Source organism: Eptesicus fuscus, chromosome 16 (assembly GCF_027574615.1).
Source record: "Eptesicus fuscus isolate TK198812 chromosome 16, DD_ASM_mEF_20220401, whole genome shotgun sequence".
NCBI lineage: Eukaryota > Metazoa > Chordata > Mammalia > Chiroptera > Vespertilionidae > Eptesicus > Eptesicus fuscus.
Genome location: NC_072488.1, coordinates 55,541,369 through 55,557,289, shown reverse-complemented (window position 1 = coordinate 55,557,289; position 15,921 = coordinate 55,541,369). Strand labels below are relative to the sequence as shown.

At 45.4% G+C, this 15,921-nt stretch overlaps 1 protein-coding gene across 1 annotated transcript in view; it reads right to left on the bottom strand.

Moving 5' to 3' along the window:
• MERTK (MER proto-oncogene, tyrosine kinase) overlaps positions 1-15,391 on the bottom strand; it is a 119,287-nt gene extending 103,896 nt beyond the window's left edge. Inside the window, exon 1 of the mRNA XM_028137963.2 lies at positions 15,238-15,391. Within this exon, the coding sequence (XP_027993764.2) occupies positions 15,238-15,313 (76 nt within the window). The 5' untranslated portion in view covers positions 15,314-15,391. The remainder of the gene's footprint in view (positions 1-15,237) is intronic.
• Between the last annotated feature and the right edge of the window lie 530 nt (positions 15,392-15,921).

The window sequence follows — 15,921 nt, the reverse complement described above, 5'->3', positions numbered from 1 at the left end:
CAAAGTTTCAATTATAGAAGGTAAACAAATTCAAACAAATGGCGGCAGAATGGAGCTTGAGAGAGCAGGCCAGGGTTGCCGCCGGCAACAGAGGAAGCAAAGCTTTCTGCACACCCTGGCCGGGCCCACCCGCTTAAGGCAACAAAGTTTCAATTATAACCCCAACACAAATGGCTTCGGGCCTCGGAGGGAGCCCCAGGCTTGGCTCTGCTCCAGGCTACAAAGTTTCAATTGTAGAAGGAAAATAAATTCCAGATACCAGGGCCTCTGCTTGCATTGCCAGGGGGCGTGGCCAGCCTGCAAACCACCACAGGCCCCTCACTCAGGCTGCCCCACGCCCCAAGGGAATCCCACCCTGATCCGGGACACCCTTCAGGGCAAACCAGCTGGCCCCCACCCATGTACCAGGCCTCTATCCTATCTAATAAAAGAGTACTATGCAGATTGATCATCACTGCAACACACAATATAGCTGCCCCCATGTGGTCAAAGGTCCTGCCCCCATGTGGACACAAGATGGCCACCACAAGATGGCCAGCAGGAGAGGGCAGTTGGGAGGCACCCGGCCTGCAAGGGAGCGCAGTTGAGAAGGGCCAGGCCTGCAAGGGAGGGCAGTTGGAGATGATCAACCCTGCAGGAGACGGCAGTTAGGGGTAACCAGGTCGGCAGAGGAGGGAAGTTGGGGGCAAACAGGCTGGCATGGGAGTGGTTAGGGAGTGATCAGGCTGGCAGGCAGAAGCGGTTAGGGGCAATCAGGAAGGCAGGGAGGCAAGCAGTTGGGAGCCAGCAGTCCTGGATTGTGAGAGAGATGTCTGACTGCCCGTTTAGGCCTGATCCCAGGGATCGGGCCTAAACGGGCAGTCGGACATCCCTTGAGGGGTCCCAGATTGGAGAGGGTACAGGCTGGGCTAAGGGACAACCCCCCTCCGTGCACGAATTTCGTGCACCGGGCCTCTAGTGTTACATAATGATAAAACAGTCACTCTACCAATAAGAAATAGCAGTTAAATGAATACAGCCAGCCCTCTGTATCTGTGGGTATCGTATCCATGGATTCAACCAACTGTGGACTAAAAACATTCAGGGAGCAAAAAAAGGTCCCTTGCTGCTGACACGTACTATGTAGTTAGACCTATGATGGTTGCATCAGTACTGAACACGTACAGACTATTTTTCTCATTATCCCCTAAATAATACAGTATAAGGAGTATTTGCATAGCATTTGCATTGTGTTAGGTATTGTACGTAATACAGAGATGATTTAAGGTATATGGGATACCTGGCTGGTGTTGCTCAATGTTTGGAGCACTGGCTGCCCACCAAAGAGTCTTGATTCGATTCCAGGTCAAGAGCATGTACCTGGGTTGCAGGTTCACTTCCCACCCCGTCAGGGTGTGTGCAGCCTATCGATGTTTCTCTCTCTCTCTCTCCCTTCCTCCCCACCTCCCTTCTATTCTCTCTAAAAAGAAGTGGAAAAAATATCCTCAGGTAAAGATGAAAAAATAAAAATAAATAAAGTATAAGGGATGATGTGTGGAGATTATATGCAAATGCTACATCACTTAATATAAAGGACTTGAGCGTCCATGCATTTCAGCATACTAAGGGAGGGGGCAGTCCTAAAACCAATCCCCCATGGATACTATGGGATGACTATATGTGCCAGAGTAAAGAGATGCAAAATATGTGAAGCTGAAACTGATAGGATTGAACAGAGAAATAAAAAAAAAAATCAACGATTATAGTTGGAGACATCCAACATCTCTCTCTCAACAACTGATCAAAGACTGGGCAGAAAATAAGCAAGGACACTAATGCTCGTCCACACCCTCAGCTGATATCATCCTCAATGGTGAACACCTCAATGCTTTTCCTCGATGGCCAGGAGCAAGACAAGGATGTCCACTCTCACCACTCTTACTCAACCTAGTACTGGAAGTCCTAGCTAGAGCAATCAGGCAAGAGAAATAAATAAAAGGCATCCACACTGGGAATGAAGAAATAAAAGTGTCACTTTTTACAGATGACATAATTCTTTATATAGAAAACCTTAAAAACACCGCCCCCAAAAAACTATTCGAAACTATAAATACAGTAAAGTTGTAGTTCATAAAATCAATTTTAAAAAATCCACTCCATTCCTATATACTAACATGAAATTTCAGAAAGTGAAAAAAAATCCTTTTGCAATTACAACAAAAAGAATAAAATATCTAGGAATAAACTTAAAAGATGTTAAGGACCTATACACTGATTATTAAAAGAGATTGAAAAAGACACAACAAGCTCTGCCGGTGGGCTCAGTGGTTGAGCTTATGAACCAGGAAGTCACGGTTCAATTCCAGGTCAAGGCATATGCCCAGGTTGTGGGTTTAATCCCCAATGTGGGGCGTGCAGGAGGCAGCCTAAAAATGAGTCTCTCTCATCATCGATGTTTCTATCTCTCTCTCCCTCTCCTTTACTCTCTGAAAGCAATGAAAAAAATATTTTAAAAAAGACACAATAAAATGGAAAAATATTCTGTGTTCATGGATTAAAAGAATCCATATAATTAAAATGGCCATATTACCCAAGCAATATACAGATTTAATGCAATCCTCATCAAAATCCAAATGACATTTTTTAAATCCTCAGCTGATTGATTTTAGAAGAGAAGAAAGGAGAGGGAGGGAGGGAAAGAGAGAGACATTGATGTGTGAACGAAAAACATCCATCAGTTGCCTCCAATATACTCCCTGACCTGGGTTTGAACCTGAAACCTAGGTATTTATCCTGACTAGGAATCAATTGTGCAACCTTTTTTGGTGCATGTGATGACGGTCAAACCAACTGAGCCACCGGCTAGAGCCCAAATGACATTTTTAAAAAAATCATCAGATTTGTATGAAACAATGCAACACCCTGAATAGCCAAAGCACACCTGAGAAAAAAGAACAAACCCGGAGGAATCACACTCCCTAACTTCAAACTATAATACAAAGCAGTGATAATCGAACAGCATTATATTGGCTGAAAAACAGACACCCAGGCCAATAAAACAGAATTGAGAGCCCAGATATAAATCCACATGTTTATGGGCAAATAATGTTTTACAAAGAAGCCAAACACATATGATGGGGAAATGAAAGCCTCTTCAATAAATGGTTCTGGGAAAACTGGAGAGCCACATGCAAAAAAATGAAACTAGACTACAGTTTGTCTCCATAGACAAAAATTAACTCAAGGTGGATCAAAGACCTAAATATAAGAAGTGAAACAATAAATTACATAGAAGAATACATAGGTACTAAACATATGGACCTTGGTCTTAGGCAAGATTTGGTGAACCTTGGTCTTAGACAAGATTTTATGACCTCAAAGGCAAGGGAAGATAAAGCAAGCAAAAATAAATGAATGGGACTATATCAAACTAAAAAACTTCTGCACAGCAAGAGAATCTGCCAACAAAACAAAATGGAAACCAACTGAATGGGAGAAGATATTTGAAGCTATTCAGCTCTGAGAAGGGGTTAGTATCAAAAATATATTTAAAAAAAACCTCACACAACTCAGCACCAAACAATCCAATTTAAAAAATGGGTAGAGGACCTGAACAGACACTTCTCCCAAGAAGACATATAAATGTCAAGAGGTATATAAAAAGATGCTCAATTTCATTAGCTATGAGGGACATGCAAATCAAAACTACAGTGAGATACCACCTCACACCTGTTAGCATGGCTATAATCAATAGGACAAGTAATAGTAAGTGTTGGAAAGGTTGCAGAGAAAAAGGAACATAATACAGCCACTATGGAAAACAGTATGGAGGTTCCTCAAAAAATTAAGAATAGAATTACCATATGATCCAGCAAACCCTCTTCTGGGTATCTACCTGAAAAATTTGAAAACATTTATTTGCAAAGATATGCACCTTTATATTCAGTACAGCATTATTCACGATGGCCAAGACATGGAAACAACCAAAGTATCCTTTAATATATGATTGGATAAAGAAAATGCAGTACATATATACAATGGAATATTAGTCATAAGAAAAGATGAAATACTGCTCTATGCAACAACATGAATGGACCTTGAGAATATCATGCTAAGTGAAATGTGTCAGACAGAAAAAGTTAAGAACCATGTGCTTTTTCTCCTATGTGGGATATAAAACTGAAAGCAACAAATGAACAAACAACAAAAAAACTCAGACACAGACAACAGTATGGTGGTTACCAGAGGGAAAGGGGGGAAAGGGAGTAGTAAGAGGTAAAGGTAGCCAAATATATGGTGATGGAAGAGGACTTGACTTTGGATGGTGAGCACACAATGCAATATACAGATCGCGTATCATAAAAATGTACACTTGAAACCTATTAACCGATATTACCCCAATCTATACTAATAAAAGGGTAATATGCTAATTAGATCTGATAGATCTGACGTCTTCCGGATGTCCTTCTGGAAAAAGCCACGGTGGTGGGGCCAAGGCAGAGGTGGTTAGGGACAATCAGGCTGGCAGGCAGAGGCAGTTAGGGGTGATCAGGAAGGCAGGCAGAGTTGTTAGGGGTGTCAGGCAGGCAGGCAGGTGAGTGATTAGGAACCAGCGGTCCTGGATTGCGAGAGAGATGTCCAACTGCCAGTTTATGCCCCATCCTACAGGGGTTGGACCTAAACTGGCAGTCGGACATCCGCCGAGGGGTCCCAGATTGGAGAGGGTGCAGGTTGGGCCGAGGGACAACCCCTCCCCCGTGCATGAATTTCATGCTCTGGGCCTCTAGTAAATTTAATAAAAAGAAAAAAAGCTAGCCTACATTTATGGAACATTCAATCCAACAACAGCAGAATACACATTTTTTCTAAACGCCAATGGGATATAAACCAAGATAAACTACATCCTGGAACATAAAGCAAATCTCAACAAATTTAAAATAATTAAAATCATACAGTTTATGTTCTCTGACCACAATGGAAATAATCAGATATTAAAAACAGTGATAACTGGAAATTCTCCAAATCCCTGCAAACTAAACTTCTAAATAATCTAAGGCTCAAATAGGAAGTGTCAAGAAAAATAAAAAAGTATACTGAACTGAGTGAAAATGAGGATACAATATATCTAAATTTGTGGGACACAGTTAACACAGTGCTAAGAGAAAAATTTGTTCAGTAATCTGAGCTCAGAACATGCAAAACAAACCCCAAGTAAGCATAAAAAATAAAAAATATATAAGAAATAAAAATTTATAAAGAAAAATAGAGAAACACATTGAAATAAAGAGCTGGTTGTTTGAAAAGATCAACAAATTTCTAGCAAGACTGACAAAGAAAAAATAGAAGATACAAATTATTAATGGTGGGAGTGAAAGAGGGAATATCATTAAAAACTCTGTAGACATCAAAAGGAAAAGAAATACTATGAACAACTCTACATACCAACTTGACAACAAAGAAGAAATAAATTAATTCCTAAAAAACCCCACAAACTATCAGAATTCACCTACATGCTCAACTACTGAGCCATGCTGGCCAGGTGGGACTCACCTAATATGAAATAGATAATTTGAATACCCAGGAACTATTAAGGAAATTGAATTCATAATTTGAAGAACTCCACAAAACAGTTTCACTGGAGAATTATACCAAAAGAAGAATTAACACAAATTCCACATAATCTCTTCCAGAAACTAGAAGAGGGCATTTCCCAATCTATTTTTATAAAGCTACTTTGACCTGATACCAAAACTACACACAGTACAGTACAGATCAACAGGCTCCATGATTATAGATGCAAAAAATCCTTACCGAAACATCAGAAAATAGAATTTGGCAATATATAAAAAGAACCATATACCAGGATGGGTGCTGGGTGATAAGCCTGGGAGGGCCAGGAAGTGATGCCAATTTGGCTTCGGCATGCTTCACAAACCACCCTGAGGAGTATACCAGACGTGTTAGAATATTCTTGGGAAGAAATACCCGGAAGAAAGCCTTTTCTCCACTATGAATAACAAATTTGGCAACATACCAGGTATATTGAAGCTGAAAGTGTAAATAACCTACCACTCAGTATTTTTGCCCATAACAACTTTCTCGGTTCACAGTGAGACACACAAGCAAGTTCATGGCTATCTTGACTCAAGTAATGGTATTGACACACATATTTGTCATACTCATCAAGTTTTATATTTAAAATCTGTGCATTTTATTATAGCAAAATTAAACCTCTGTGAAGAAAGGATTAAAAAAGAAGACTGTTCATGGCAATACAAAAATTTAGAAAAATCGAAATGTCCAATAAGAGAGTGAGTAAACTATGGTATCTACACTAATAAAAGAGAAAGATGCAAATTGACCATACCACTGTGATGCCCATCAGCCAATCAGGAGTGAGTATGCAAATTAACCCAACAATGATGAAGGGTTTATTTGCATACACAGGCGCAGAGCGAAGACTGAAGATGACTGAAGATTGAAGACTGAAGAGGCTTGGATTCTCCACTGCAGCCGGAGTGGAGAAGCTGAGAAGCCAAGCCTTGCTGTGGCTGGAGCGAAGGCCTGGGTCCTGGGTGCTGGAGCAAACTGGTGCCAGCAGCCAGGGGAAGGAAGGCCTATTGCACGAATCTTCATGCAACGGGCCTCTAGTAGTCACATAATTGCCTATGAAGATAAATCAACTAGGGCAACACTTTTCTGCCCAGATGAATCTAGCAAACTTAATACAGAGTGGAAAAGCAAGCTGAACAAAGCACACTATTATTATAAAATTGTATAACCTGGGCATGGTAGCAGCTGCTAGTAGCCCCCTGAATGCGCACACCCCTTTTCCTACAAATGGGATCTGATCTCACTCGGGATGGCAGCTTGTTTAGCTAACAACTTGATTTGCCCTCTTTCTTGCAGTTTGGAGGACCAGGGAAATCTAAGCACAGGTCTGCGGCATGGGGCTTCCTGTAAAGTTATCACCTTCTTGTGTTCTAAAAAGAACAGACTCGGTATGAAAAGGTTTGTCTTTTGTCCTTCCTGCTTCCTTCTACTTGGAATGCAAATGCAATGGCAGGAGATGCAGCAGCCATTCTGAGGCAGTGAGCTCTAATGCCACACACTACAGATGGCAGAATAAAGAGCCAGGAAGAGCCAGTCCCTAGCCACATCCTGCAGCCTCTGTCCCAACCCCAGCCTGGCTGCCCTCAGACTGCTTGTCAAATGAGAGAAATACCTCTCTTTTGGTTTACTGAAGTGAGAATTTCTGTTACATGCAGCCAAGTGGAAACCCTAACTGATGTGGTGCAAAACAACTGTTAAAAGAGTGTTGCCAGTACAACTCTGTGTGGTCAAAGGATAAAGAGATGCCTGGGAATAAAACACTAATGTGGGAAAGTGGTTTTCTCTGGGGGAGGGGAGACGGTGTGAGAATGGAAAAGGGAGAAGGGGGATGTCACTGCTAACTGGTTTCTTACGCTGGTGGTGAGTACAGAGGTGACTTTCATTATCTCCCATATCCTCTAACGTATTCTAAATATTTTATAACAAGAAATGAATATAAAGGAAAAGAGTAGGTGAGAAAGACGAAATATAATGATAAAAAGAGAAAGCAAGGCTTTTATGTTTACTGGTTGGCCACCAGGTAACCATGGTGGGATCCCTCCCTGAGTGGCTCACATGAGAGACCTCAACCTTCCTGCCACCTGTCGGCCCAAAAATCATGAGGGCGCTTGGTTTGAGGAACCGTCCTGCCCTGCAGATGTCACTCTGGTCTAGGACTTGCCACCTTCCTTAGATAAATGTAACTATCTTATTCCTACCCTCAGTGCCAGGTTCTGACGGGGAAGGGGTAGAGGCTCCCCGCCCCTCAAGAATGAGATGCAACTGGATCTGTGGAGGGTAACGAGATGTGCACCCCAAACCCTGAGTCCACAGCTGACTTTCTCCTTGTCCTCCCAGCTAACATCAAAACTGGGATGAGAATGTACATCTCTGCACTCCCAAACTGGTTATTTTTCTTAAAGGAACGCTTACGATTTAATGCTAATCCTAATAATTTAATGCTAATCCCTTACGATTTAATGCTAATTCCTTTTGTTTTATTTGCTCCAAACATTTTTATTGATTTTTTTCTTTTTATTAGAGATCAGCCTGCACTCTTCTGGTGAATGGACTGACACTTAACCACTGAGCAACACCGGCCAGTTTTTTAACAGTTGAACTTAGAGAGAGGAAGGGAGAGGAATTGATTGGTATGTGCCCTCACTGGGGTTAGAACCCACAACCTAGGTATGTGCCCTGACCAGGAATCAAACCCACCACCTTAGGGTGCACACTGGACACTCCAACCAACTGAGCCACTAGCCAGGGCTGCTCGAAAGACTTTTAAAGAACATTGTTTTCATCCACAAATGTGCAAATCACGTGACAGAGCTGTAAAAGGGCTTACAGGCTGGTTCCCCTTCCTGCATGGGGGCAGCCAGCCAGGGGCGAGTGGAAACCCGCCCACAGATGCAGCCGAACTGGGTGCCATGAATATGGATCAGCTGGCCGTGCGTGCAGTCAGCGGTCAGCCCTGGACAGAAAACAGCATTCAGTGAGTCTGGGTCCCTGTTCTAATATGCTCCTCCAAGACAGCCTGTTCTGACATGTAAAAAGAATCATTTTCCAGAACCATAAAGAGGCCAGTCTACTAGCAGCTTTAACAAGCCTGAAGGCTTAAAACAGCAAAACAATCCCTTCTCCCCCAAAACAAGGCTTCCCCTGTGTCTCACCAGAGGCCAGGCCGCAGCTAAGGCAAAGTCTAAGGTGTTTACCATTCCCAAATGTGGAGGTACCTGAACACCCCTCCCCCCAGAAAAACGTATCTGTCCCATTTGCCTGATTGTCAGTGCCAACCTGAGACCTCAGTCCTGAGGATGGGTCCCTCCCAGGGGAGCCAGCACAGGCACCACCTGGGACCTTGCCTTACTGGGGCCTTAGGTGGCTCAGCAGACGAAAGGCAAGCACCTTTGAAAGGACCGACTAAGAAATACCCAAAAGACACCACTAATAACTGAGGACAAAAGCATAAAACCCCCCACGCACTGGGATATGAACTGGGCTTTCTCCAGAAGTCTCTCAAATATTCTTAGCTTTTGGTGTAACCATTTTCTTATAAGACCTTGTCCGAAAATAAAGTCAACATCTGTTTCTCTCTCTCCCTCCTTCATTTCCCCTTTTTCCTTCCCCATCCCTGCCACCCCAAGGCTCATGGAAAATCCGTTTTACCATTAAGTAAAGAAAGAGGCACAGATGGCGGATGAAATGGGCAAGAGGATGAAATAAAATGCTTTAGATTGATTGTAGGTTTCCCAGTGAAACGCTGAAGACATGATCACCCTTTTTTTTTTTAATCTCTTTAAAACCTGGCACCTGCGCCGGGGCCCACTGCATCCTGCTGTGAAAAGAGGCCCAGAGAGTGGGAATGACACAGTTACCAAGGAGGCTGTCCAGCTGCCCGGACTCACCAAAGCGGGAAGACCTGGGCTTTGGCTGAGGTCAAGACTCCTCCACCGTTCAACAGCCACCGTTCAACAGCCATGGTTCAGAAGAAGCCAACTCAGGCCTCCTCCAAGGGAGGAAGTGGAGGTTGGCAGGTCCCCTCAGTACCCCGGCTCAAGATCCTATGGGATTCCCAACCATTGCCTGCTGGACAGAGTGGGGCCTGAACAAGGAAAGGATAAAAGCAGCAGGTTCCCTTCCTGCCAGGGGTCAGCAGATGCCCAGAGTTCGAGAGGCAAGGTCAGGGCTTCCCCAGGTACACCTGGAAGCCTGCTCACACCTGCCACCAACAGGAAGTATCCGGTCAGGAGAGCTTGTGGGCACACAACACACCAGGCACACACACACCAGGCAGGTACCCAGAGGCTGATGTAAGAAACAAAGCCACATTTTCCATCCACTGAAGCCAGAAGACTTCACTTGAAAAACCTGGTTTGGGCTGGTTAAAAAAAAAAAAAAAAAAGAATTATCTAGATGTTTACAGTCAAAAACCACACCCATGTTGGCAGAGTTGTGTGGGAGAGTAGAGCAGGAATTGGCCTTCATTTTTAACCTTGCAGAGAAGCACATGACAGGAAGCTATTCCTGGACGGAGTTAAGTCTGAATCCAGCAAGTGAAGGTAAGGGGGCGGCAGGGCAGGAGAGGTCAGGGCAGGCCAAGGGTGGGTCCCGCACCGGAACGACCGGGAAACCAAATCCTGAACAGCACAGCCGGGACTCAGAAGTCAGGACCCACACCCCACAGCCCAGCCCCACAGGGAACAGGGGGCGTTGCCCTCAGGTCTGCCCTCACAGTTCAAGGTGTAATTTAGGATACATTTCAATGAGAAAAGAACCTTCCCCCCACTCCACCAACACTGGCTGTCCAGGGAAGACAATTACCCCAAAATTTGAGCTCAGAATAATGGAAGAAGCCATTGGTAATCACGGTTAATATTTTTGGAGGACTTATTACATGCCATTAGCTCATTCCATCCTCCTCACCATTCCATGAAAAATTAAGAGTCCCCCTAACCAGAGAGAAAACAGGCTGCCAGGCAGGACTGACAGGTTTGATGGCTACTCAGATCCTGAGCCAAGACCCGGTTAAGCACTTCATTCCAGGCCAAAGGCTTTTTTCCGTTTTTATAACCATTAACCTCCTGCTGAGATGCATATTAGCACAGCCCTGTGCTCTGGGTTAAGATGGAATGGGCCAAAGTGAAGGCACTTAAGGCCCCACCTGAGCACTGGGCAACCTGCTCCTGGGGAGGTGCTGTTAAATCTGTGTTTTCAACATTAAAACAGCAGCTTGTGACCTTTTCCCCAGTTGGGATAGTTGTGAGAATATAAAGTAGGCTAACATTGCTATATTAGTGATAATAGAATCCAAAAATCTATCTTCTTTAGATGGCCTAACATTTCTAGTAATGAAATTGCTTTGATATCACAGTGAAATTAACGGCGATTTTTTCCATCAACCAAGACTCTCCCACACCCAAAAGGGCACAGGAGCTGCAACAACTGTGTTTCTGGAAAGTTAGGAGGGAGAGAGATAGGGAGGAGCACGTGTGAGCCACGGAGGCCTGGCCCTGGACATTACCCACAGTCATCCACTGAGCACCTGCGATGGACTAGGCATCTACCATCCACCATCAGGTGGTGAGCAGTGTCATTAGGAAATTAAAAATGGAGAGAGAGAGAGAGAGAGAGAGAGAGAGAGAGAGAGAGAGAGAGAGAAGAAGAAGAAGAAGAAGAAGAAGAAGAAGAAGAAGAAGAAGAAGAAGAAGAAGAGGAGGAGGAGGAGGAGGAGGAGGAGAAGGAGGAGGAGGAGGAGGAGGAGGGGGGAGGAGGAAGAGGAAGAGGAAGAAGAAGAAGAAGAAGAAGAAGAAGGAGGAGGAGGAGGAGGAGGAGGAGGAGGAGGAGGAGGAGGAGGAGGGAGAGAGAGAGAGGTGTGACTGGCTGGGGAGGAGGGAGTGAGGGAAGGCCTCTTCAGCACAACCTCTGAGCTGAAACCTAAACCAGAAGGAGCCAGCAAGCAGAGATCACGGAAAGATTCGGCCAGAGGGCAGGCATGTCCACTGCAGAAGTCCTAGGAAGGAGACACTGGGACCGAAGCATCCTGAACCGGAGGGAGTAACTGGACAAGAGTCCACAGGAGTGAGAGTCCTTGCAAACCCTGGGAAGGCGTGAAAAGCCCCCTGAGAATTCTAAACAAGGGCCAACACAGCCAGACTCATCTTCAAATCTCATTCTGGCTATTATATGGGAAGTGGCTGCTACTCTTTGCAGGTGACGAGGGACCTGTTTACACCAAGACCCTGGCTCAGCTTGTCCAGCTGGCAGCAGGTTCCCTATTCACAGGCATGGAAAGAGTCAACCTGTTCAGAACCAACTGCGGCTACTAACTCACTGGCCCTGCTCCTAGGATTATCTGGAAATTATTTCTAAAAATATGACGGAAGCTCAGCTGGTGTGGCTCAGTGGTTGAGCGTCAACCTATGAACCAGGAGGTCACGGTTCAATTCCTGGTCAGGGCACATGCCCAGGTTGGGGGCTCGATTCCCAGTGTGGGGCGTGCAGGAGGCAACCGATCAATGATTCTCTCTCATCATTGATGTTTCTATCGCTCTCTCCCTCTCCCTTCCTCTCTGAAATCAATAAAAATATTATAAATAAATAAATAAATAAATAAATAAATAAATAAATATACGATAGAAAAACATAGTTATTATTAATATAAAAAATAAATGTGTTCAGCACTTTAAGAAAGTGGATCAGGCCCTGACCAGTGTGGCTCAATTGGTTGTGGCGTTGTCTCATACACCAAAAAGTGGCGGGTTCGATTCCCATTCAGGGCATATTTCCAGGTTTCATGTTCAATCCCCTGGTCAGGGCATGTGAGGGAGGCAACCGATGATGTTTCTGTTTCACTGGCTCTCTCAAAATCAATTTTTAAAAAGTGGATCAGAATAATTTTCTATAAATTGTTTATTTGTGACATATGCACTGCTTACTTCCAAAAAAACATTTGAAGCTGTTGTTATGCAGACCAAAAGCAATGGGACAAATTAAAATTCTCCCTGGGAAAATCTTGACTATATAATGTATGTCACAGCATCAGTGTGGAAGGTTAACACTACAATTTAAGAGGTTTTAAAGCCCAATTTGTTCTAAAGGTTGGGTTTAGCTGCATACACAGCCTCGTCATGGGCCAGGTCCCGGATATGCCCTCACTGTTACCCACTTTTATTTCTCCTCTATCCTCTCCCAGGACCGAAGAGCCCTGGTTTGGGTGGTTTTGCTGCTCACTAGTACCCCCACTGGAGACTCTCAGGCAGGAAGGACTGAAATGCCCCTGGGTCAGTAGTTTCACTTCTGTCTCTCTGTAGCTGGGAGGGATGGTATTTGTCTGTATGGGGGTGGGAGGATTCCTGGATTAAAGTGAAGGTAGGTGTTCATTACCCATTCGTCTACAGCAGGCGTCCTCAAACTACGGCCCTCGGGCCACATGCGGGTGTTTTTGCCGTTTTTTTTTTTACTTCAAAATAAGATATGTGCAAGTGTGCATAGGAATTTGTTCATAGTTTTTTTTAAACTATAGTCCGGCCCTCCAACGGTCTGAGGGACAGTGAACTGGCCCCCTGTTTAAAAAGTCTGAGGACCCTTGTTCTACAGTGTAGAACCTACACCTACACACACAGTCCACTGGTCTCCTGTCTCGGTACACAAACCACTTGGATCCACAACGCGCAATATGAAAATCTTAAAACTAGACTGAGACTCTAATTTCCATTTTTAATCTCTTTACACAGCACTCTAACTTCTGCTCGAATTCTGCCAGTGAGAATCCCACCCTTTAAGCTTTTCACAGGTAAGTTCCCAACACTATCAGACATCTCCCAGGTAAATTCAAGAAAAGAAGCAAAGGGTAGAACAAGAAAAATTGGAGACATTTTTCATTCTTCCTACTGGGTTGATTTTTTTTTTTTTTTTTTTTAAAAAAAAAAAAAAAAAAGATATATATTATATTAAAAATATATATATATATATATATGGGAAGAGAGAGGGAGAGAAACATCAGTGATGAAAGAGAATCCTTGATTGGCTGCCTCCAGCAAGCCCCCCTCACCCCTTACTGGGGATCCAGCCTGCAACCCAGGCATGTGCCCTGACCAGGAATAACCTGGTTCATAGGTGACGCTAAACCCATGCCAGTCGGCCACTACTGGATGGATTTTAGCAGTCCTTGCATGTTTATCTGACTAAAGCTGATTGTCAACTACAAACATTTTTTATTACAGCTTTTTTAAAATTTAGAAAAAGAAAAACACTATTTTTTAATATCTGACACCAAAACTATTTTTCACATACTTTTCACCATATTCATTACCTCCAAGACTATTTATGGCCAGCCCTCACTAGCAGAAAAATATAACAGATTGGCGGATTATGAAAAATGAGTCTGGCAGAAATGCTGAGGAATTTTTGAGGGTTTGGGGGTAGAGAACAGGCATGTTTTAGTTCTTTGATGTTTGTTTCAAATTGCCCCAAATTATAAAGTGCTTCTATGTAATTGAATGTGCAAAAGGAGGCACTGCTTAAGAATTTTTCATTTGACCACCTGAGCTTCCACACACACAAAAAAAACCTCAAAAGGAAAAGTTTTAAGTAAATTGCTTAACTGTAACTCGGTATTCTTAAAAAACAGCAACACACCTTTTACTCTAATAGGTGAAAACTACTCAGCCGTATTCATGGTAAAACAAACAAACACCACCAAACAAACAAACAAACCTACAGGCTGGATGGAAACAGTTTAGCCAAGGAAAAATGCCTGGGATGTGTTTATTTAGCACACCCTTCTTCCCCGACCCTCCCCCCCCCCCTCAATTTCTATGCCTTTTTGTAGGGCCTGGTTAAGTTTCTCCCTGGTTCCAGGAGTGGATCAGCAACCAGCCTTCTAACCTGCTTACCCCTCACCCGTGGACCAGGTGTGTATGGGTGCAGAACAGGCCCCGCAGACCGGCCAGCGTCCACACTGGAATACCTGTGCACACACCTGGCAGAGCTGGGATAAACCTACTCGCTGTCCAAGCACTGGCGCCCCTCTTCCACTAACAGGGGTAGGGAATGCTCCCCTTTCTCCTGGCCCCGCACCGCCACGGGGTGTCGTGCAGAGGGGTGCTAGTATTGCCCATGAGGGCCCAGTGGGAGCAGCCTGAGTGCCAACCATCCCAGGTCCCGCCTTAGTCCACGCGCCCCAACAGCGACCCCAACTCCGCAGCCCGCGCGTTAGTGGGCACGAGTCCCTCGGGATGTGGGTGTGCGGTCCCCAGAGCTCCTGCCAGAGCGGGTCCAGCGCGGTCCTCTGGGCGGAAAACTTGGGGAACTCACAGCACAGAGCATGACCTCCTCCCGGAGGAAAGGGGTGCCCCCCGCCAGTTCCACTGGACGTGTCTACACGGCTCATCCAGGCGCCCTGACTCTGGGCTAGTGCGAGACCTGCTCTCTGCTCCGCGTACCAGCCCTTAGTGGGGGGCTGGGGGAGTGGGTGTTTGCAAACCTGCCCAGCAGGGGTCGCAACCCTACCCCGCCCCTGACCTCCCGCCACCCCTCGCCCCCTCCGGAACTACAAACGTCGACCTCCTCCCGGAACCCTCGCGTTCCCCAGCTTCACCTGCCCCCTCCCCCAGTCCCCGGAGCCCGCGTCCCCTCTCCCAGACCCCCGTCCCGTGCATTCACCCCTTCTCGGAAGCCCAGGAACGAAGAGCCAAGACAGAGGCAGCGGCAGCAGCAGCAGCAGCGGGGCCCGCCCCATTCCCGGGCCGCGGGTCTGGAAATTCTTTTCAACCCGCGGGCGGCGCAGCCAGCGGAGCCACACAGTCCGGCGCCCGGCAGCGGGCGCCCGGAATGGAGCTGGGAGGCGCGGGACTCTGGAAGGGGAGGTCCCAGAGCCGAGAGGAAGGGAGGGAGAACGAGTGGGGCGGGAAAGGAGGCACTTCGAGGGGAGGAGCGGCCAAGGCAGGGCAGACAGAGGGACCAGTTTCCCTGGGGCCCTGGCCAAAGGTGCAGGGCAGCCGGGCTTGAGGACACAGCATCCCTCCAGGAAGGCGGAGCTGGATGATCCTGGAGGGATGAGCATCAAGGAAAGGCACAGAGCAGGAGTGCAAAGAGGCAGGTCCAGACTTCACGTTATGTAGCTTCCTGCAGGCTGGTTTGACTCTGATGCAAAAGTACCCTCGTTGCAAACTCTGTATTGTCCACTGCACTTATAGAGCCTGGCCCATAGGAAGCACTCAATATATACATGTTAAAGGAGCCAGTGAATGAATTCTTATTCCCAGCTACAAACTTGATGAGATCCCAATCAAATTCCAAGGAAACCTGGTCAAATGATTTAAAATTCATACATACTAAAATTTAGAA